Below are 23,606 nucleotides of genomic sequence, written 5' to 3' on the forward strand. Positions count from 1 at the left end.
TTGACCCCGATTTACGGCGCACACCTCCGCTCACACTTGACCGATATAAAGATACCTGGTATCGTTGAATTTGTGAAGAATTTTTTTAGCCGGCAATGGCAATTTTTTGGCAAACACCCAACACAACGGTACCTACCGATTGCAAAACTTTTCCTAAGTTCAATATCTCGCCACGCGGTATCGCAATTTTCATCGGGAAGAAACGGGGGTTGAGGCTATCCCTCCTTTACCATCGTGCCAAGTTTCAAGAGTCTGACTTTTTCATAAAGCAAGGTATAGGAGCGAACCCGAAGACAGCTTGAAACGTATTCGATTAATTTTATCGCCGTTTAAAATGCATGGAATCCGTACCTAATATGGAAGTGCAAAACCGACCCGAGCCCGGATTTTGTTGCACAACTCTTCTGATACTTGACCGTTGGAAATAAACTTAGTATCAAATCGTTGGAATTGGGAAGAATTTAACTTGCCGTCCTTTGACGACAAATGATCTTTATTTTGGCAAATACCCACCACAACGCCATCTACCGATTGCAAAACTTGTCCTAAGTTTAGGGCGTAATATCTCGCCACGTGATGTCGCAACTTTTTTTGGACGACAACGAAAAGGTGAAGATTTTCTTTTTGAACAACAGAAACCCATTAGAATCTCTAAAACAATGCGTTATACTCCATGGGAAAACAACAAAACGCAGCTACGAGTTCATTCTTCAGCGAAAAGCTACGACTGTCGATATCATACAAAAAAAATGGGAAAAAGAACTAGGAATTGACATACCCGTGACAACATGGAAAGAATTATACCGTGCCCATTACAACTCAACAATTGAAACAAAATTACGTTCATTTCAAATTAAACTTAACCTTAAAGCTATTGTTTCCAACCAGGCGCTGTTCGCGTTTGGAGCATTAGACTCTGAGCTATGCGTTTTCTGTGGAAATAATGTTGAATCTGTACTACACATATTTATTCATTGCTCATTTTCGAGAATTTTCTGGGAAAATATATGTTATTGGATTGCTGCGCGCTTGAGGTGGCCTCATAGCCTTCAGTGTAACAATTTACTGTTCGGTATTCCTGAACCGACACTATCTTTTCGGCTTATTAACTGCTTGTTGTTAGTAGCCCGTTTTATTATCTACCGGGCCAAGTGTAACAACAGAAAACCATCAATAGAGCTCTTTGAAAACGTGGTGAAGAATACGGAACAATCCGAGAGATGTTTAGCAAAAAGAAAAAATAAATTAAGATTTCATTATAGTAAATGGGGACTTTGCCTGCCATGCTCTTGATTTGCGTTTTATTAATTGTGCTTTGTCCTTTATTTTATGCTACTGTTTATTTATTGTTATTGTTGTTGTTCTATTGTTCTACCACAAATAATAAAAAAAAAAAAAAGATTTTCTTTTTCTTTATTTTTTTATGTTTTGATTGCCTTTAGTTGATTATTATTGATTGAGACATACGATTCTGAATGAACATTGTTGTTTGAATTGTATTTTTTTTTGTGGCGTTTGCTGCAAACCACGAAATTGGGATTCCCCTTCTTTTTCCTGACAATTTTCCTTCCCCAGGAGGTTGTTACATTTCAGTCCCATTTTGAGGGTGTTAAGCAGAGGGTCGAACTGTAGTGGAAAACGGTTTAACCCCGGTTCACTTTTTACAAACTTTTATTTTATCAGTTCTACTCCGGTTCAGGTTTGCATCGAGGGCACACATTCATTTCGCTCCGGATTTAGGTTTAGCAAGCTTGCTATTAGAAGGTTTGCTGCGGGTTCAGAAGACATACCGGTAACCTAGCTAATTACTTTTTTTAATTTCTTCAACTACAGTGTTCAAGTAGCAATTCGTTAACTCAACGAATTTGATCATGAGTGGGTATTTCTTAGTTTAGGTTTTCTACGTTTTGAAATAAGCAAAAGAAACAGGTTTTCCATAACTCTTGGATGAAATTATTGTACTGAAAAAGTGGTTACAAAATTGACAAAGGTTCGACTCTGGTTGTTTTTTTTCTCTTAGTCTTTAATGGTTAAGCTTCAGTTTGGGTTCAGACAAATTTAATATCGTGGGTTCTGGTTCCGGGTCAGTTTTCAAACAACATCTGCTCAAATCGGTTTAAAGGTCTAAAGGTTCAGTCCTGGTTGGACACCTTGCTGTGTTAAGGTTAGGATGAAATTAACATTTTTTGGCAGGTTGAATATTAGGTTCATGACGTCATTTCTACAAAATAAAACTTTAGGTTTCTGTTTGTTAAAGTAGTTTATTAGAGGTTCGAAAAGTGCGTTTTTTCAACTTTTGTAGGGAAGTAGTAGGATGATCATTTTTTTTGACTTCTTTTGACCCCACAATATAATGACGTCAATGTGACTTTATAATATGTTAACTTTGATGTGGTTATGCACTTGTATACTAGACCTGTGTAATTTATGTTTGAACATATCCCGAACACCCTTGAATCCTTGATATATTTTGTGGGTTTGGTGGCCATGCTAACCTACCATTTTATAGCACAATTATCATTTCTACTATTACTATCTTGCATGTTTTAAGCTTTTAAGCTTGCATGTTTTAAGATCTTGCCGAAAACGGTTCATACTCTGTGGCTGCATACTGCCGGTCTGTATTTTGTGGCAGCTGCACACCCTGGATAAATTTCAAATACACCTTTTGCACACTTTATTTCATATAAGTCTTATTTTTGGGAGCCAAATAAAAAGCTGCTTAACAGTCTATACTTACTAGGGATGTGCCGCGAGGAAGATTATTCGGGTTCGCACGAACCCGAATATCATGAAGGTTGACACGAACGAATCCCGAATCTGTTCGTATTAGAACCAAATACTAAAATTTCCTCCAAAAGTTTTCAAATCTTGCTGCTAAAATGACGTAATCGATAAACAAATCGCTTTCTTTCGAAAAATAGTGTTTAAAAAACGACCGAAACAGCAAAATTGTTAGGAAAACGACCTTCATTGTAGGTACTGCTGACTCTAGTTTGGCATTGTCGGGAAACTAGATCATCATTTTTGACAAAAGTCAGTAAATTTATAAGTAATGTTGTATTTGGGTTCGCCATTGTCGGTATTCGTGTTCGCCCGAATCTTCCATAAAGGCGATATTCGGCGAATCTATTCGGGTTTGGGTTCGTGTCGGCCCATCCCTAATATTTACCCTCTTATATGAGATTATATCCAGGCCAAATCTTCAGCCTATATTGTGATTTGGCTTGCGTGCAACCCAATAATATCAATTTCCAATAGTTTTTACCCCAACCTTGAGTGCAATACCACCAGTACCAGACCAGTGTACAGTCACACTGGCAATAACCTTTTTCTGAAGAATATGACTGTTCGAGGAAGAAAAGAATAAACTAAAAAAGGTACACTTTTAAATACCAGTACTGTACATAATATATGTATAATCCTATTTATTTATACTTTTCAATCACTGGGTGGGATGTCATTTCAGTTTATGCATTGCTTGTTGGGACAGAATTGGTCGCATGTTCTGAGTCTCTGTTCCTACCACCACACTAACTAAAGCAAAACATTTTTCTCATATCAAAGTAATGAATCTACACAGCCCAAGATTGTTGGACAGTTTGTAGATTTCAAAACAGTTCGAACAAAGAGCCCAACATTGGAATGGCAACTTTAATTAAAAATTTTTAGCTTTTTAAAGTAATAAAGGTTTTATGTTCTTTCAAATATCCTTATGTTTATTACATAATTTCCTATTTTAGATCATAATATAAAAGTTATTTGGTATATGCTGGTGATTGTTAAAAATTTATTTATAATGGCTGGGGTTGATACTGATTTTCCTCCAAATTTTGATGATCACATTTTAGCCTTGGAAGGAATTTCTCTTATGTTGAACAATGGATTTAAAGAGTCTGAAGCTTTGTTTAATAAATTCAAGTAAGTTATTATAAATATATAAAATTAACCCAATACTGTGCAGTACATAGGTATCATTGCCAAAGTGTCCAGCGCCTGTCTCATTGTAATGCAACCTGTGTTCGATACCCAATGAGCTTTCGTTGTAATGCCTTTGAGTAAAGTAAGTTTGACGCTTACTCCTGTTCAGTTGACCTGGTAAGCTGTTTCAAAATTGGGCTGTAAAAATGGTGCCCCTTAAAAAAATTAAATGCCCAACTCCGAAAAATTAAGCTTAATCTGCCAGCAGACACAATCAAATAATGCAGTGTTTTAGGGCCTAAAGTTTCATAAAAGCTCTACTTCTTTCTTTCCAATGGCCTGGTCACAATTGCCAGAGTTACTTCCTGTAAATAAATCTTTTCTCATCTTCATACTGTGCCCATAGCATGATCTAACACAGATAAGCCTTATCTAGACATCTGTCACATGGGCAACCTCGTTGTGCGGTATAACCAATCCTCAAAAAAACAATGGGTGCTAAGTGGGCATGCATACAACTCAATTTTGGATGTCCAATACAGGTGTTGGCTGCCATGGCACCGAGACATCTACTGAAATTCGGCTCTAGAGGTTTTGATGCCATACTAGTGTGTTATTTTGTCCTAATTCCAGACAGTTCAAGGTTTTTGCGGACAGTGCGGTATAGGCAGCGATGCCTATCGTGCATTATTTTGGTAGCAAATGGCATAGTCGCATATACATGCAATTATACAGTATAATTATAGTGCTGCATATAACTGACAATAATTAAGAAACTTAAATAACAAAACTACTGTTACAAAACAGTTGGCATAAATATGCAGAGCTGGGCACAAGCATGCTTTGTTTTAGGAGCGATTTCAAGAGCGGCGCTCTGTTTTGAAATTAGGGGCGAAACTTCGAACTATGGACAAAAGTGGACAATAAAAAGAAATTTTGACTTTTCTTGAGACTAATTTCATTTATTATAGCGATCATTATATATTTTACTAATGCTGGTAATTTTCTTCTCGTTGCTGTTATTATTACTACTTAAGCAATATATGCTTTGAAAGTGAATAATATTAAGTAGATGAACGTGGTCATCTATATCTAAAAGATTCTCAATTCAGTAGAATTCGCTTAGACCACCGCTTTATATGACCATTTTGATATGGTCCCGAATTTTGCCATATAAAATCCTCTGTTTTCTATGACCACTTTTCCATCTTTTTTAGGTTTTTGTATCTATCTTTCGTGTCAATTATGCAACTTGACAGTGAAAATTGTGCCTCGTGTATTCTCAATTCACCTATTCGCATTCACTTTATTGTTGCTGTTTAATCTTAATGAAATAAATGATGAATTCGATGTTTTTTTGATTTTGTATCTAACTGATATCGATCCTGGTTTGGTTAAACGATACTGTAGTAGTTTCAGTTATTGAGACCATTTGGATATTGTGGCTAGAATAGTCTGGTCCCATAGTAGTCATAATAAGTAAAGTCTACTGTACTCTACTTTTTATGATCATTTGTGGCAGATGTGACCAAATCAAAACTCTTCACCATCGCTTTATATGAAATGTCATAACTTTTATTTTGGTAAAGTTAGACGCAAGTTGTACAAGGAAAATTTGCAACACATGAAAGCAAATTGGTTTTCTAAAATGCATCAAAGTGAAAATATTTTTGGATTGTTGAAAAGAGCGAGAAAAGGAGCTGCATAAGGAGCTGTTTTCTTTTTTATAGAAAAGTAAAAGCACAAGCGATGATCTTTTTTCAATGAGGAGTGAGCGACACTCTTTCTAAGAGCAGTTACCCAGCTCTTTAAAGATGTTATTACGTAACTTACTTCTTGGGTACATTTTATCCACATTAAATGTTGCTAACTACACTCAGTAAATATTATACATATTATATATTGTTTTTTATTGAAACTTTTGTTCCATTTACCTTAAGATTTTTTAGTTAACTAAAAATTAATTGTCAATAGCAAACATACGTAACTATTTGGTCATTACCGCATAAAAAATTTATGTTTTTTAGAAACAATAGTCCGCTCATGAGTGCTGGTTCAAGTTTCGTATCTTTTATGGTGAGTAATAATAATTTACACATGATTTTACATGCATCATTGGCGTTGATTCAAACGATTGAGGTTAGAATCAAGGCATTTTGCATCTTCTTCACAAGTTTAAAACCGATGTGATTGAGGCCATTGAGCTCAATCAGCTCAATCATATTGCCATATTAGGCTAAAGGCAGAACTTCTTAGTAGGGACTTGTCTGGTCGTTTAATCAGAATACATTAATTAGATTAATTGCCTTTGGTTAACTTTTGATATTTCATTTACTGTGGATAGAATGCATGTTAATGATGTTATAATCGTTTATTTAAGAAACATTGCAATCAAAAACGATAAATATGAGAGCAATTCTGGCACACACAATAGTCTCCTAGTGGCAAAAAAATGGACGCCCCTGTTTACATAGGATTACAATCTTTGTTTTTGTACTGAAAAATATTTGTATATATATATATTAAGTTTTATCATGATGTTACAGAAAGTGCATAATGTTGTACAGTATTAAACGTGAGGTATAGAATAATAGTCTGTACCTTACCTCGGGCCTTCAACCCAAGATTTATAAGCCACATAATACATAAACAAGGTTATCCTTGCTTTTAACATTTAAATGAGCGCTACATTTGTATCTTTGCATTTATTTTGTTTTGATTGGAGTTATTTTGATTTCAGCAAGGGCTCATGACTTTTGAGGAGGAAAAATTGGAGAAAGCTATTACCGCATTAAAATCTACGCAAAAGCTTTGTAATTCTGCAGAAGAGGACTTAATTGATAACCTTAAAAATAAATTTAGAAAAAAGGTAATATATATATGCTGAATTAATGGCTCGATTATTTAATTTACGTTTTATATTATTAGTGATATATATACGGTACCACTTTAAATAGGAATATATACTGTATTTAAGAAAGTAAAACAAAATATGTATCATAATAAGATATAAATTTTGGGGTTATTGAGGTGTAATTTTTTGTACATAGCTGTAGGGTTATGCTAAAGGGCCTGGTGAGTTTTCTTTATCGTCATGTTGTTATAATTTATTGTCAAAAAATTTGCATTGTCACATTAATGATAACATAATGTACTTTGTTACATAAACCGACTTGCACCCGTTGCAACTTTATAGTATTTCGTCCCGATTTATCCATTAATTGTCATTCCAATTATATCATTACATTTTTTCACGCTGAAGTTATATTTCTCCGCTAACCCGTCCATTTGGTTACATTTTAACCTCATATTGCCACAATAGTAGAATTTAAGATTTTCTAATTTTAAGATTCTTCTCACATTTTTTATTACAGGGTTCATTGCGTTTGGGTTGATTTTCTGTGGATTAAAGTTTAATACGCAGACAGTAGAAATTTCAAAAAACTTTCTGACATGCTCAACTGTTATCTGCATACAGTGTTTGTTTGGATCAAAAACTTTGAAGACAAATTAATTATTTATCAATGGTTAAACTGTACGTTAGTACCAAAATTTCTCCAGCATATTTCCCAAGTTAATTCATTTTTCTGGTATTTATTGTCGTATTTATCTTTCAAACTTCTATATTCCAACATTATATGATACTAATGGTGATAAAACCAGGTACCAAAGCATATATATATCTTATTTCATTGAATATTGAGAAATTTTTAGGTTTTGTGCTCACTGCTGCTGATCGAGTGACACAATGATGGAATAATCACTAAACATATACTGTATCTACGCTTAAAGTTCCATGTTGCTATAAGAGTTATATTTGAAATATTTTTTACAATTGTACAAATAAAGGTGCAGTCTTTACTCTGTCAGGAGTGATTTGTGTAACTTTAGAACAAAGCAACAATATCTACAGTGCATATATCTATGTTGTAAAGATTATTTTAGCTGCTCTTTTGAGTACATTTGCCTACAAACTAAGATGATATTATTAATTGCTGGAGCTGTAATTAAAAATCAATACCATGTTTGCCTTGTGGAAGTGCTCTCGCATGTACAGACAATATCAGCTTAAAATATTAGAGTTGTAGTAATTTTTTTGCAACGCTACCATACTTTTGTTGTAGCAGAAGCTATTAAAACATTTCTATGTGTAATAAATTTGTTAACAGAAGTCGAACTAGTCAATTGCAAGAATAACTTATATGATAATATTGTGTCATATCTCATGGTTGTATGTCTGTTTAATTTCATTGTATTTAAGGTCACTTTTGTTTCAGGCATCACAAAAGAAACCGCTTCCTATTGAAGATTTGCTACTTAGGAGAATAATTGTGGCCGATTGTTACCTCTATATTTCGTTAATTTATTTTATCAAACAAGAAGTTACAGGTAGACTAATCTTGTTTAGTAAGTTAGTTTCACCATTGTGTTTTTCCAGTGATATTCTTGCTCGTCTGTAATTGTACGACTTTGTTCTTATACATAAACTCCAATTTGGTAGTACACTATATATCAGATTTTGGTAATATTTTGCCCCAATTTCCCAGCATATTTTATGTTCCTAAATTTAACTTTCATAACTGTATATTTTCTTTAGGTCTCTCACTTCTGACTTACTTGTAAACAGTAGAATTGCCTAGGACTGGAATTTTCATTTTTAAAATACATTATAAAATCCCCTGCTAATAATCCAAACTCAGCTTTATAAATTCATTTTTAATTCTATGTATGGCATACTATATTTGTAAATGAAAAAAGGATTTTTCTGACACAACCTGCTTTTTTGGAACGTATCACCATTGTCTCAATGTGATAAAATCATAGATATGATTAATTCTGTCAAAACCAAGATAGATTTTCATCTTCAAACGATTTTTATCATTTCCACTGAAACAATCCACGTTGCTACATTATCGAGTTAATAATATGACCAATTGTTCGCACAACTTGTATTTTCTATCAATTTTGGCTAACAAATGTTTTAAAAGTGTAACAAGGATCTACAACTTTCAGCAAAAGTTAAAACTGTTGATAAAGTATCATAAATACAAAATACGATTCACCTGGTTAACTTGATTTTTTGCAAATACTGAATTTTTACGACATTTTTTGCCCAGTTATTTTGTTTCTTAATGACTATGATTGATTCTCCTTACCAAACAAGCGTAATTTTATGATGAAATGATACTGTAATGAACCTGGGTATCATACAAATTTGGGACATGTTGAATCAAGCAAGAATCCAAATATAACGCACAAGTATTGACACCTTTTGTTATTCTGATGAATAGGTATCGTGCTAGCAGGTTCAGGCCGCATCCTTTATTTTGCAAAAACTATGTAATCAACAGCAAAGCATTGAAGTTTTCGGTTGTATTAATGACAGTAAAGATAGTAAAATGATTGCAATAAATTTCAATCAATTTGAACAAGTGAAAAACAAATTTATGTTTTCATTCACTGAGAAAATGAAAAGCGCTAGCATGAATATGTAGCTTGACATGTAATTTAATTGAGCACAATGACAGTGAGTAAAGTTGAATTTGGATTCGCATTAATATCAAAATTTATTATTTGGATTTTCATGAATTCGGATCTTTTTCGTTTTTACGCATCGCTAATACTAACTTACTTAGATTGTTACACTGCTGGTAATTAAAACTAGAAGAAAATATTTGGAAAGTAGGGTGAAAACATCAGTAAACAAGGGTAATTGAAAGATGGGAAAGAAAGTTTAAATATTTTTAAAAGGATGTAAACAAAGCTTATGTTTGTATAAAGTGCACTCATACTTGAACATAAGTACACACTTTTTTCTTATTTACTTTGTAACAGAAATAAATTTTGGTTTCAAGGGTAAAAATTTGCCCAAAAAAGTAAGTTTGAAATTACCTATCAAAATTAAAAACTTTTGAAGCATTTTTTAACATGTTCTTTTTTGAGAACTAACAACAGTCCTTAATTTATCCCCACTGATTAATTTATTCCAAATAACAGTACTATACATAACAGCATGTTGTTACTGTAAATTATCTATTGAAGTATTGCATGCTTAAGTTAGCTCCTTCCTTAGCTCTGTTAACAGATCTGTGTTTATTATTACTGATTAGGTTACATTAAAGGTGGATGGAATTTGAGGAAGGCATGGAAACTTTATGAAAAATGCTATCAACAAATAACCACCATGTTAAAATCTCATCATGTTGACTACTCTGTGAGTTAATTTGCATTTGGTATATTTATATATACCCTGTCGTTGAGCTGCAAATTAAACAAGGCTAATGATTAATTTTACTGAGAAAATGTAACAAAGAATCTTGCAACATGAACTAATATGAAAATCGCCATGTATAAAATCTAAAATCACAGCTGCTTGTTTTAGATCGTTGTTACGTTTGGGCCCATTTGCCAGTATTAGTCAATTAAATGTAGTCCGCGGAAGTAAAGTATTGTACTTACTGTATCAGTACTTCAGTTGTAAAAGAGTATTTTGGAATTGTGGACGATTATTGCGTAAAGTTTTTTGAATTATATCTGCCGGTATTGGCGAAACTAAATTGTCATGTGGAAATTAATTCTATCAACAGATATCATATATGCAGTCTATGCAAATGTAGAAACAAGACTGGATTAATTTTCATACATACTTTTGTGATGATGCTGACTGTGTCCTTGTTTATGTTTCGTCTTGCTTCAGACACCTTCATCAAATTCACCTATTGGATTTGACCCAGGCCCAGAAGAACGTGACCGAATAAATTCATCAGACATGAAAACATCAAGTTCATTGTCCAGCGTTTCATCTTCAAACAATGTAAAGACTTCATCGGAGTGAGTTTTACAAACAAAATTATGGTTGAACTTGACGATCAACAACCCAACTAACATGAGTTTAGAAGTGCAAGCGTTACTCCACTGAGTTGCCATCAGCAGTCAAGATTGAGAGCGGACCGAAAACTAAACTCAATGCATACTTCGTTGACTTGCGTTTTTTATTAGCTTGCACATTCACACCATGGAATTAAGTATTTATGAATATCAAAACAACCAAGTACCCTTAAGAAACCACAACAACAAGTTTGTTAATGAAACACCATTCATAACCATTGAAAACAAACTGTACTAATAAACACATCATAACATTGTGTATCGCACATAAGTTCTGGTAAAAGCTAGGATCTTAAATTGTAGGACGGTTCATGACTTGTTTAAAATGAATTAATGCAAATTAGTGTGTTGTTTGGGACGGTGAGATTAAGACGTTCGTATGCCACCAGTACATTGCCACCTGGTTTACACCAAAGGGAAAATATCCTGTCATCTCCTTTGAATACTTAAACAAGTAATTTTGTAGGAGTGCAGCATTGTGCTATGAGTTTGTTCTACATAAAGCAAACCTGTAATAACGGCACTTTTTATGGCTTAGCATAAAACCTCTCCTTTTGAATAGATAGTTTTGCTCTAATCTGTTGAAATGATGTAAGCTACTTTTATCAACGCCAATGTATGTATTTTACGTTTTACATTTTTGTTTGACCTACTTTCTGAAAACGCGTACTCAGTCATCAAAATTGGTAACTCGGTATTTGAGATAATTGTGAGGGTAGATCGCACAAAACTTTTGAGTGACTTGAAAGTTTTTTATCTAGACTTTAGTAAAGAATTGCAGTTTGAGTTTTGAGCCACATTTAAATTAGGTTTCATATCCACCTTAAGTGTAACTTGAATGAAAAGTTTTTTATTGCATAATTTGGAAGTACTTTTTCTGCTAAAAATAAAAAATACTAATTTTTCAATAATTGGATGAGCTTACATTTTTTTGAGGTCATTTTTAAAATAAAGTATGTAAATTTGTAAGTGATATGGTAAGGTTGAAAATACTTTAGTTGCCAGGACTATCATAATTTGTTGTATGTTTTAGGACAGAGCGTCCATCTCTGCCTAATGGAGAAATGGCTGGTTTTACTGAAAGCATCGAAAGTGTTAAGGCTTTGCCTATAACAGAGAAAGACTCCAAATCTATTCATAAATCTACCCTACTGCGGCTTTATGGGTCAGTGTGCTTCGGTTATGGTGCTTTCAATCTTTGTGTTTCACTTGTTCCTCAGAATTTGCTTCGTATAGTAAATATGATGGGATTTTGTGGTGATCGTATAACTGGAATTAAAGCACTAGAAGTGGCATGCCAAAGTGAGGACATGAAAGCCCCACTAGCCATGTAAGATTTTGATTCATATTGTTTTAGTAACCTTCATTATTTAGGAACTCCGTTATTGGTACCATTGCATCAATTAATTGGTTTAAATAATTGGCCATTTGTAAAGGTAGTAAGACACATATTTTACGGAACATTTGCGCTCCATTTTGAAACAGTAAGATCATATGTCGCACGCAACAACAGCACACCGCAATTTACAAACAAAATGTTCAATTAATTATTTTTGTATGCATTCATGTAAACGTCTTGTAGACAACCGCAGTGTAAATACTTCCAGTATCTAAAACTATTGAAAATATTTAAAAAAACAGCATACTACCCTGTAATAAAGCTCTAATATAATTAATCAGTGTCCAATCAATTAATGTCGATCAATAATACAATAATGATTATATACATACATAATTAATTGGTAATTGGGCCATCTGTTAATTGGTGCAAGCTATTGGTAAAATTTTATGATGGAAAAGTTATTTTTCATGTACATCGATAAATTATGATTGTGGTCATAAAATTGAACTAAATTGAAGAAACTGAATCAGACTTGAGTTTGTGAATAAGAAACAGCGGGTGGTAATTTTATTACTACATACCAGTTATTGTTTCATTTATAAACCACAGGTTGTCATTACTTTGGTACCACACTGTGGTTCGATCATTTTTTGCTGTTGATGGAGACAGTGTTGATGCAGGACTTTCAGAAGCAGAAGAATTACTCCAAAGAAATGAAGCGAAATATCCAACTTCTTCTTTGGTTTTATTTTTTAAAGGGAGGGTCTTGCGTGGAAAGGTAGTTTAAAGTTTTGCTAGTTATCACAGGCCATTGGTGGGTTTTAAAGCTTATGCACTGATGAGAACCTGATGTTATCGACTTTGCTACTATGATAAGTTTTCTTATTCAGAAATTTTGTAATTGTTTGGTAGTGCAACATTGAAAGTGCACTTGATTCATTACAACAGTCATATGATCAAGCAAAGGAACAGAGAGAACTGCAATTATTGTGTGCTTATGAAATAGGTAATAAGGAATGCTTTAAAAACAAAAAATGCATTTGGTCTAGCTTTTATTCATTTTGATTTGTGTTACCTGTCTTCATGGTAATATTCTTTTATTTTAAAGGAAAAGATTTCTGCTTAACTTGAATCTCATTTGTAAATTTAGTTTATTTTTTATGATATTGTTCAGTGACAGACATTCATTCACTAATTCATTTAAATTGTACATTGCTGTACATTAGTTGTGTTTGTCGCATTAAAACGGATTGTAGTCAAACCTCTCATTAATCCGGACCACTTTGAAAAATGTCGGTTTGGCTAGATATATGGATACATAAAATCATAAGGATATTACTTTGCTTGCGTTTTGGGCTTCACTTAGATTAAGTTGCAAAAAAGAACTGTTTTGAAGATCCAATTTCATTCAAAATGACTGACTGAATTGAAGGAATTCAGACTATTGGATTATCAAAAAAAGTCAAAAATTTGTCAAATTTACAGCGTTAGGTCAAAAATTGTCATAATTGTTTAATTTTTTACCAAGTCAAAATTGTTTACAAACTGCATTGTCGCGGTGTCATAGAGGTTGCACTGTAGGTGAACTTGACATTTTACATTGTACACCTTGTAGCCTACTTTAGACTGTTGTAAATGGCCCATTGTCTACTTATTGTGAATCAGCTCTTGCTTCGGTTTTGCTTTAGATACATCATGTATCTTTAGTTTGAGTGTTCAGACAAATATATTGAACAGTTTTTGTTGTGTTTTAGTTGCAGTTTTTTTGGCAGTGATTTGTAATTAGCTCATTTCCCTTTTAAGAATAGGCTAGGTCTGTGTTCAGATTTTTGCCCTTCTTTACTATAATGAATTTTAACTTTTTGTACAATAATGCGTAATTTAACTACTTGAGTTCTTCATACATGAAAATTTGTCAAAAAAAGGTTTTTTAATGTCAAAATTTGTCAAAATTTTCAATTTTTAGGACAAAAACTTTCGTTTTTTAGGTCAAAAAATAATCGCCCTAGTGATAAGTATGAAAACCTGACGAATGAATATGTTACACTTATCCTAATTGGTATTAGTGGGTGTTTTTTTATTGATGTGGCATATCCGTTTTTAAATTGTCAAACATTAGAGTCAGACAGTGAGCTTTCCGGATTTCGGGTGTGAAATGCATAAGAATATATTCGTTCATAGAAGTTTCATATCTGATAGCGGGGATCTGGTTTCCTGGGGTTCAGATTAACGAGGCCTGACTGCACATTCTTATTATATTTAGCATCTATGATGTTATTGATTTTATTTTGAGTGCTTTGGTTTATAACCAAACAAGTTTCTTTGCAGGGTGGTGCTGTATCATGCAGCTGGATTGGCAACGAGCGCTGGAAAATATGACCAGGTATATTTCACTTGATATTGGTAGCTAGTGAAAATATAAATGTAATTTGTTGCTTTTATGTTTTAAGCAATTTTAAGTTCGGTTACTGTAGCACATACTATTTTACAAAATTTTATCAGAATTTGTTTTGATAAATGGACATTACCTATTAACTAAGTTGTGAACTTAACAAGTATGCATTAATTGAATCCTTTGTTCTGTAAACTCATTTTGTAAGTTGATATAAATTTTATTGCAAGGATTTTGTTCAAGGAAGTGATTGTTTTAAAAATAATTTATCAGCCTACTCACTTCCTTGTACAGTATTAATTATATAAATGTTACAGATTGAAAGAAGAATCGAAGTGGTCTGTTTGCTATTATTGCTATCTCACAGCATGTAAGAAGTAGTAAATCATTTACTCGCTTTCTACTTCATGATATGTAGTCTACCTAAGTTACACTGACTGCAAAAGTAACTTTTGTGTAATGTTATTTTAAGATAGAATGCGATATTTGTTGTTGTTAAAAGTACCTTGTTCACCCAAGTCAGCGCATTTTGCTTGATCTTGGCTGTCAGCTGAAATTCTATTGTTTTCTGTATTACCATTTTCAGTTAAGTTATCTTTGTCTGTATTGTCTAATTTGCCACCTTTTTGCTAATTATTAGCGGAATAATTCGCCCAAGTTAATCAGACCTCTAAATATTTTTCCAGAATGTAACACATTGCAATTTACAATTGTTTTGCCAGCTATCTACGATTGATTGTGATGGTGACACAATATTTTTCATCTTATGTTTATTTTATCAGTTCTGTTTGAAAGAGCAACTGAAAAATCGCTTTACTTTTGGACAATATTGTATCTTGAGAGTTTAAATACACTACATTATTGTACACAATCCATAAACTCCTCCCTCTTTGCGTTTTTATTTCTTAGATGTTCAGTTTTTACAAAATTAAAGGTTCTCAAGTTTGTGTAGGTCTGTGCATATAAATCTGTTATATTATGATTACTTTTTCTATTCTTTTAGAGGTGGCGATTTATGCTAATACTGTTGTAATTTGGAAACAATTGTTTTTGTTTTAGTGCTCAATGGAGTTATGAATAATTTTGAAAAATGCCAGACCTTGATGAGAGAAGTACCAAAACTTATGAAACGAAAAACTAACCAACTTGAAATTTATGTTGTTCGAAAGGTTGGGTAGTATTGGTAGATTATTATTTAAAAACATGTGCAAGTGTTGGTAAAAATGGTTATCAAATATTAAAAACAATGTGTAACAACTTAAACCTATGTATGTAGTTTATTTGAGGATAATTGCATTTTTTCAGGCAAAAATATTTGAAAAAATTCCTTCCACATACGAACATATATTGTTGTTAATTCTGGAAGTTTTATACTTATGGAGGGCATTTCCAAACTGCACTCCAGAGAGCTTGAGGAAAATGTTAACTGGTAAGTTATGTTTTAATATAAATTAATACAATGAAGCAATTACGATTAAAATAATTTATAGGTAACTGCGCACATGCAGAATTTTCATTTGGACGCAATTCGAAAAGAACCTTTGTGATAACAATTAACAATGATAAGCAGCTTTATAGAATAACTACTACAGTTAAACCATTTGTAAAGGAAGCAATAAATAGGTTTATGAGGGCAATTATGCTATACTTCAGTATTAAGTAATGAGTTCATTGTAGTAGTTATTCATTCTGACCCTGCTTGTATGAGTGGTATATTACAATCAATTACCTAGTTAAAAACCTGACCTAAGGTTATCCTAATTTGACACAGTACTGAATAACTGGCTATCTATTAATTATTGAATACACCATCTGTTACTGAATTTCGTTTTGTCTTAATGTAGCATTCTGAATGGCTTCTAATTTTTTGGTATCTGTCATAGAATGTGAAAAAGTGTCCAATCCATGCCTTAATGGGATGAAACAACTGATTCTAGGAGCTTTGCACAAGTGCTTAGGTCACCAGGAAAAATGCAAAGAATATTTTCGAAACGCTATTCAAGTAATATATATTGATAGTACACAAGTGACTTCTTTAAAGTTAACATTTTTATTTATAAACCAACATCTTGTTTGGTTGAATTTTAAATCCATGTAATTGCTGAAACAGATTTTTGTAAGAATGTATTTGTTTTCCACAGACTGGTTTCATATCTTTAGCTTTTTGAAATACTGTTTCACATTTTTTTTTCAGATATCGGAGCGTGATGTGGAAGACGGTCATATTGCTCCTTTCGCTTGTTACGAACTTTCGATCTTGTTGCTTGCGTCTGAAGGAACCAAACAAAAAGGAGGGGAACTTCTTCATCATTGCAAAGTGATTTTTATTTTTCCGACTAATTTGTTTTTAAATTTCACCAAATTGATTTCTTTTGTATAGATAAGCAAGCATATTACAGTCATTATTTATCCTGCCTAAGCTAATGGTTATCTACTTTAGGACAATTTTTCTGGTTACGACTTTGAAAATCGTTTGCAAATGAGGATTCATGCTACAGAATTGCGTTTAAAAGAAGAGCGATGAGTTAATCTTGTGATGTCCTTTTCGCTGCTTTAAGATTATGTTTTGACTTTAATGCTATTTAGTTTTATGTTGCTTTGATATTTCAACACATATGTAGTATAGAGTCATTGTAACGTTTCTATAAGGCTTAACTGCGTGCATATCACACATATCTGTACAAAAACTGTGCCATTTGTAAAAATTAATTCTTAAATGTAGCACTTATTCCTCCCAATCCGAATTATCGATTAATTATATAATTTACGTCGTTAGCAGCCGATGTTATAAAACTGCTGTGTTAGTTGTTTGATAAACAACAAACTGCTTTTGCAGTTTGCATTGAGTCAGTTTCAAAGGTGTTCCCCAAGACATGTGAATTTTTTAGAAGTTACCATCGTGTAATTATCACAAAATAATATGCCTCTTTGACCCTGTATATATGGCAGCCTGTCAGTAAATTATTTTTTGATCTTGTATGACTTTTGGAACACTGCATTGTAATACACACTGATACTTGAGAAACAAAGTTTTAAGTATTGATCTTTTTTCGTTTTGGTTATTGCATTTACTTACCATTTTTAATCTGTTACGGTACTAATATCTCAGTGGTCTTCCTGTGCAAGGTCCTTCTAAAAATATTCATTTAGTTTTAGCTACAGCAAAGACGCATAAAACGAACTTAATTGTTGTGGCTTTGCACGAGTTTTAAACGAGTCTCCAGCAATAATTTTTTGTGGTTAACTTTAGTATGTTGTAAATGATTGAACAGCGGCACACTTTGCAATATAGATTTAAATTTTCCTAATATGCTGTTTTGGTATTTTTAACTTGTGTTGACAATTTATTTTTCTTTGATCGTGTTGTGTGTGGCCGTTTGTGAATGAGTCCTGTTTCAAGACGTTCCATATATATTTCGTGTTTAAGTCTGTAGTAGGTTGTTTTTAGGTGTCAAGTGCAAGTCTATATTTTTCATCTTTTATCTGTAGACCTACCATTTACATTTTAGGCTACTTTCTCGCACAGTATCATTCATTTGGTGTTGATGTAAAACTTTTCCTTTCAACATAAGAATTACTTGTGGTTTTTGTCGCACGTAATTTTTATTTTTGTCAGTCGGTCATATTTTTGGTTAGTTTGGAAACCATTAAAAGTATGTCCCAATACTAAACAAATAGTTTTTTCTGATCACTCTATTGCAGAATGTTACAGGGTGAAAATTGTAACCGAAACTTTAAAAAAAAATCAGTTGAAAGTTTGGTGTGTGACAGACGCCTTAACAGCAAAAAGCGAAAATACAGTATGGGTCTCCGCTAGGGTTGTGGCTCTTAATCATTTTACGTAGTGACCCCAATTGTTTATTCAAGCAAACCATTTCACCATATTTCGTTTCAAACTACAGGTTGCAATATATTTATATATGTATGCATATTTTACGGTTTGATGTATCCGACATGTGGTGGTTCGGCACGTTGCCTGCCGAAAAAATTCAAGTAAGCCTCAGTTTTAGACCAGGAGGAACAGCTACACAACATGTATATTACGTAATGTGATAAACAGAATCACATTAACTTTGCTCAAGCTTTATTGAACGGAAATTAGACTATTACCTGAGAACACATAATACACTACACAAACATAATCTTAACTTAGAAGTATAACAAAGAACATTAACTTCAGAAATAAAGTAGATTAAACCACGCTAAACTATCCCTGCTGCCACATACTAACATGCCAAAAAAAAACAGAACAAGACGCAAATTGCCTGGCGAAGCTTGGAAGGCTATACTGCGGCTCAAAAGTTCATGTCTCGTGATGACATTTTTTTGAGCAATAAACGATTTACATTTCTTTGTTCTCTATTCTGATCTTTAAACTTTTTGCCCACACTGCGGCTGTTAACAAAGCTTTTCTTAACGCCAAACTGTATACACAAGTTTTCACCAATTCTGTACCACAGCTGTGTTAGTAGTTAGTAAGTAGGCCTACTCTTCGGAGGCGGGGTAGTAACCGAAAGAGCAGGTGCTGCAACCTGCTCTTGGTTTCTGCTCAATGATTGCCAGGCTGCTGTTCGTGACGTAACACCAAGGCTGCTCACCGTGACGTAACCAACAGCAGCCCTCCAACTGCTGGAGTAGTAGTATTCTGCTACTGTTATTAGAAAAAAAGTGCACAAAAGAATTTATTATATTCATTTAAGTACCCAAAGTGTAATTTACATTAACAAAGTATAGCCTACTGATATTGTAGCACATATTGATTTGCTGATAGTATCTTTATTTTGTAGTATTGTTTATTTTTGCCCCTTGGACGGTAGGACATGTGCAGGTACGGACGGTAGGCCAACTTGAAAGTAGGCTATGACAGTTGTTGATAACAAATCGTGCGTTCACTGAAGCCTTAATTCTTTGTTTATTTATTATAACTTTCACCAGCTTTTCTTCTTTATTTATTGTAAATCGGGGTTCCCTTTCATGAACCTCTTGGGTGCGTATCTTTTCTTGGAATGATTTTGAATAAAGTTCTTAAAGGTTTAGCATCAACTAAGGAACATTTTATTTTTGCTGCGAAAACCTTTTGTCGCACTGTGTTGTATTGAAATGTACCAAGTTTGTTTGCGGTCTTCCATTGGAACAACTATTTGTCAACTATGCAATTTCATTTTAATGGATTTTTCTGTTCAGTACGAGCACTTTACAAGCACAAATGGTATTTATGCAGTTTTTTCTCTGATGCATGTAAAATATTTCAACTTTATTTCCTGTTTGCCTCGTTTATAAACTGCTTATCTTAGGTTTCTGTGGATGATGTTTATTAAAAGTTATTTCGAAAAAGAAAAAGAATACAATCAATGAAATGTGCATATGAATCAACTTTTCTGTTAGTGATGCTGACATGTAAATGTGTTCTTTAAACAGCAACCTTTCAGACAAATCTCATGGCACCACCTTCTACATTCTTCATAGGACACCTTAGAAAACAGTACATAGGATTACTTTTTTGCCATCACATCTCTCAATGTATTTATCCTCAAAAACCTGGAAATGCAAGCACTGTAACCTTTGCACTAATTAATGTTCATAGCAAAATTGATCGCTCTTATAATTTACATAATATGATTAAGTAATTAATTGAATTTCACACTTTCATTAGCTTAATGGATTCTTATCACTATCACATTACACAACTTGTTCAAAAACAAATGCGCCAATGGCACATTTCTGTCATACTTCATAGGAATCATACCCAATTTATTGTGTCTCCATGAAATGATTTTGGTGGTTTTGCAACATGACACATGAGACAGTAATTTTCCAAACAACTTTCATCTAATAATGTAATTGAAACATGTCACATTAAGCAACAACCATGCTTTCCATATTATTGTTGTAATTCAGCACAGGTGTATCTAATTATCTACATTACAAGAATGTTCCATTATTGCATTAGCATTTTGTGAAAATGGTCGACACTATGTACAATGATTTCTAATTCTATGTAAAATAGGAGAAAAGCACTGCAATAGCACCATTAAACCCTAGCTGTTTGAACTTGAAATAATGCTTACCTGTCATATTGAGCAATAAGTTGCCAAAATTCTCTCTGTACAAAGTACACGATGTTGAATCCGCTTTGAAATCTGCGTCTTCAAACAAATTTTGGCACAAATAACGTTCTGCTTCCTACAACAATTTAATGGTTTAAAAATATTCTGGATCCAAAGTGGATTATAGAAAACTAAAACAGTGTTTTGAAACTTTACCATTAATGCAAGAGGGCCACAATTCATAAAGTCCTTTTGTTCGTTATGCTTTCTGCAGCAGTATCTCCACTCAGATGTTGTTTTTCAATAGTGTCGAAAAAATGATCTATTGTTTTACAAATAGAATTACTTTTTGCATAAATTTATATTCATGAAACAGGCGCTAACATGACAACTACAGTGATACCCAAAGTGTTTTTTTATTCGAGGAATATATTCCATTGGTTCTTTTCCAAACAAGTCATAAACGTAAATAGTTTTAGTGTCATTGCTTTTAACCTGAAAAGTAAAATTGTAATTGGTTAGCAGTCAGCCAGTAAGTTTCCTCATTTCAATATTTATCAAATTTTACTGACCATCAACAACCAGTGGTTTTCATGGACATTTACCACAGTGATAAATGACTGATCAATCATAGCATTGGCCTACAAAAATTAGATCATGATAGTTAAACTTTTAATGTGCAGTTTACAACAACTATTAACAACGTTCATGGCTATCATAACTGTTGTTGCCTAAAGATCAGGAAATGTCCGAAAAAATTTATTACCACCTGCACATCACTTGCTAACTTTAAGTGGATATTACTGTAATAAATTTATTATTTTTGTTACTGTTTATGTGCCAAAGTTTAGAAGTTTGTTGTTTATTATTATTTTATTATAATAAGTTCCTTAAAAAAAGGTTCTTTTTTTATATATTCGATAAATTGCAGGCATATGTTAGGCTTCAAAATTACAGACGCTTAAGCATTCCCCCTGATCCGAAAACTTCATAAGTTCAGCTTACCAGTTTGCTTGAGGTAGATTGCCGGAACCGCCCATTCCAAAACCACATTGTAGAATAGACGGGTGACAGTACAACAATCTTCCTCTTTGCCTGTAAAAGCCAAAAAAGTTGAGCACTATGTTTACCCTACAAGCAATGTAAGTTTATTCCAAACCCAATAAAGATTACCTTTAAAACCAAGGCTTCACGGGCGCCAAACTGAGTGTTTTGCGTGTTGACGTCTTTACACGTGACCAGCGCCGCACGTCAAGTAAGAAAATAAGTGGAATTTGCACTTTGCAAGGAAGACAACTAACTAAAAAAAAGAAAACTGTTAACAGCAATGGAGAAACATGTATATTGAAAATTCTTATATAAAACACAACAATTACAGTCTGCAACTTAACACATTGGATTGAACATTGACTATGAGTATGATGTTCAAAAAATGGAAGTGCTTTCATTAGTATGAAAAATAGCTACTAAAATGGTTGAGGCTTGGGAGCTTATTAACTCAATTCTTCGATAACTTGTAGTTTTTTTTTGCTCCTCAGGATGTTACACTTAGTTACACAAAATTACTATTTAATCAGAAAACCTCTCAGCCAATACATACCGGTATGTTTGACAAGTTAACATGATTTTTTCCAAGGATATGAAATTAGTAGTATTTTGAATTTTCATCGCAATGTGTGAATGCTAACATACTTGGGAACAGTGACAGAGCCAGGTTGTTAAAGTAGGGAAAGCAAATTGTAAACGTAAAAAAGCTACTAATTCCGGGAATATTTTGGGTACAAAATGCCTACATATTTGCTTCCTGAAATATACAAACACATATTGTACATCATTAAATCTCAATCACACCACAAATAACATAATTAAGCAATCACAAAGTTTGGAATATTTCTGCATTATGGTGAAGTTATATATGCTTCTTGCTTTATCAGAAAGGTCGGAGGACAAAGTGGACAGGATTGAAATTGCGATATAAATTGTAACACATTGTCCATGGAGGTTTCAATACAGCTTTCCGACAATTTATATTTCACCATTTCTCTTAAATATTGAAGCATTTCACAAAGCAGAAAACCTATGTAACAAAAATTTTAATGTACAGCAATTGAAAGCAAAAATATTCGGTAACAGGCGTAAAAGAATATGTCACTATGACAATACCGATGTTAGCATAGACGACAATCACCTAGCCATGACTTGGCAAAGCTCGTCTTTGAAATGTTGGTGCAGCCCACATCTTACCTGAAATTTGAAATGCGATCCTACATTTCAATTTGACACCCTTGATCTAAACAAACATATCACATACAGTCATACAGACATACCAGTAGTTATGGTTTTTTGCACGACTGCTTCAATTGACTTGAGGTGTCAATGTACAACATCACAACTAAATGTGTCTCTGCATCACAGATTTTCCACTACATACCGGATTTTCCGAATCTTGCAGCCTCAGCAACAGCATAGCTGTATAGGCAGCTTCTAACAACATCCTCATTTCAGCCTAGGCCTAGCCTATATACATTTTTCGCTCCCAAGTTCCCAACAGCCAACGGCGAAAAACCAACAATATAAAAAATAAAGGCTGCCGACGTCACGAACAGCAGGGTGGTATACCGATAGGCAACCACGTGACGTCACGGATAGCAGGGTGCTGGCAACCATGTGACGTCACGGATAGCAGGTTGCTCATGAAAACCAGCAGGCTGCCATTCGTGACGTCACAAAGACATTTTAGCATGTGCTCAGTTAGCACTCCTATTGACTCTTCGTTGGAAAGGTGTTGTGTAAAGGACAGGGGAGAAATTTCTCATCCTCTTTTAAAGAGGTTTAGCAGCTTAATAAAATCCGTCCTTTGCGCACTCATATGTTTAAGTTTTGCGTACTTTTGAATACTCTTAATTATACAGTAACAAAAAGCAGGAAAAGTGGTGTTGGTGAATTCACAGGGCACTGCAGCGTTCCAAGGTTACGTAACTTTTTTCGTCTTTCGTCATGTAAGCATGACTGTGCG

The 23,606-nt window shown here is 33.6% G+C and overlaps 2 protein-coding genes across 18 annotated transcripts; one reads left to right on the forward strand and one right to left on the reverse strand.

The window, feature by feature from the left end:
• Positions 1–3,747: 3,747 nt before the first annotated feature.
• LOC143452175 (tetratricopeptide repeat protein 39C-like) lies at positions 3,748–18,218 on the forward strand. The gene is made up of 16 exons (XM_076953048.1): positions 3,748–3,921; positions 5,949–5,997; positions 6,662–6,790; positions 8,199–8,310; positions 10,032–10,135; positions 10,619–10,752; positions 11,843–12,139; positions 12,761–12,929; positions 13,064–13,157; positions 14,480–14,534; positions 14,861–14,913; positions 15,603–15,712; positions 15,849–15,972; positions 16,427–16,545; positions 16,738–16,860; positions 16,984–18,218. Exons 1-16 carry the CDS (start codon positions 3,770–3,772, stop codon positions 17,065–17,067), a joined length of 1,908 nt encoding a protein of 635 aa, XP_076809163.1. The 5' UTR covers positions 3,748–3,769; the 3' UTR covers positions 17,068–18,218.
• A 1,544-nt stretch (positions 18,219–19,762) lies between these two features.
• LOC143452249 (uncharacterized) lies at positions 19,763–23,176 on the reverse strand. Of its 17 annotated transcripts, none has more exons than XR_013115000.1 (11): positions 23,022–23,176; positions 22,835–22,880; positions 22,191–22,667; positions 21,764–21,890; positions 21,596–21,685; positions 21,163–21,231; positions 20,994–21,085; positions 20,807–20,912; positions 20,612–20,689; positions 20,290–20,372; positions 19,763–20,014 (listed from the first exon to the last, which is right to left on the reverse strand). XR_013115000.1 is itself a non-coding variant. In XM_076953206.1 (11 exons), the coding sequence occupies exons 8-11, from the start codon at positions 20,831–20,833 to the stop codon at positions 19,925–19,927; spliced, it is 315 nt and encodes a 104-aa protein (XP_076809321.1). In that variant the 5' UTR covers positions 20,834–20,912; positions 20,994–21,085; positions 21,163–21,231; positions 21,596–21,685; positions 21,764–21,890; positions 22,191–22,667; positions 22,835–22,880; positions 23,022–23,170; the 3' UTR covers positions 19,767–19,924. The 17 variants fall into 17 exon arrangements, 15 of the variants coding, with proteins under 15 accessions (XP_076809341.1, XP_076809321.1, XP_076809306.1 ...); XM_076953206.1 differs by having other exon boundaries at positions 19,767–20,014; positions 20,612–20,726; positions 23,022–23,170; XM_076953191.1 differs by having other exon boundaries at positions 19,767–20,014; positions 20,612–20,726; positions 22,779–22,880; positions 23,022–23,170.
• Positions 23,177–23,606: the final 430 nt, after the last annotated feature.

Source organism: Clavelina lepadiformis, chromosome 1 (genome assembly GCF_947623445.1).
Source record: "Clavelina lepadiformis chromosome 1, kaClaLepa1.1, whole genome shotgun sequence".
NCBI lineage: Eukaryota > Metazoa > Chordata > Ascidiacea > Aplousobranchia > Clavelinidae > Clavelina > Clavelina lepadiformis.

Coding starts and splice junctions, on each gene's coding strand:
- LOC143452175 (XM_076953048.1), top strand. CDS start 3,770: ATGCTGGTGATTGTTAAAAATTTATTTATAATGGCTGGGGTTGATACT. Junction 12,930..13,063: donor GGAGGGTCTTGCGTGGAAAG/GTAGTTTAAAGT, acceptor ATTGTTTGGTAG/TGCAACATTGAAAGTGCACT. Junction 13,158..14,479: donor ATTGTGTGCTTATGAAATAG/GTAATAAGGAAT, acceptor GTTTCTTTGCAG/GGTGGTGCTGTATCATGCAG.
- LOC143452249 (XM_076953226.1), bottom strand. CDS start 20,833: ATGAATTGTGGCCCTCTTGCATTAATG. Junction 20,727..20,806: donor GTGGCCCTCTTGCATTAATG/GTAAAGTTTCAA, acceptor AAATTGTTGTAG/GAAGCAGAACGTTATTTGTG. Junction 20,373..20,611: donor CTTATTGCTCAATATGACAG/GTAAGCATTATT, acceptor TTACATTATTAG/ATGAAAGTTGTTTGGAAAAT.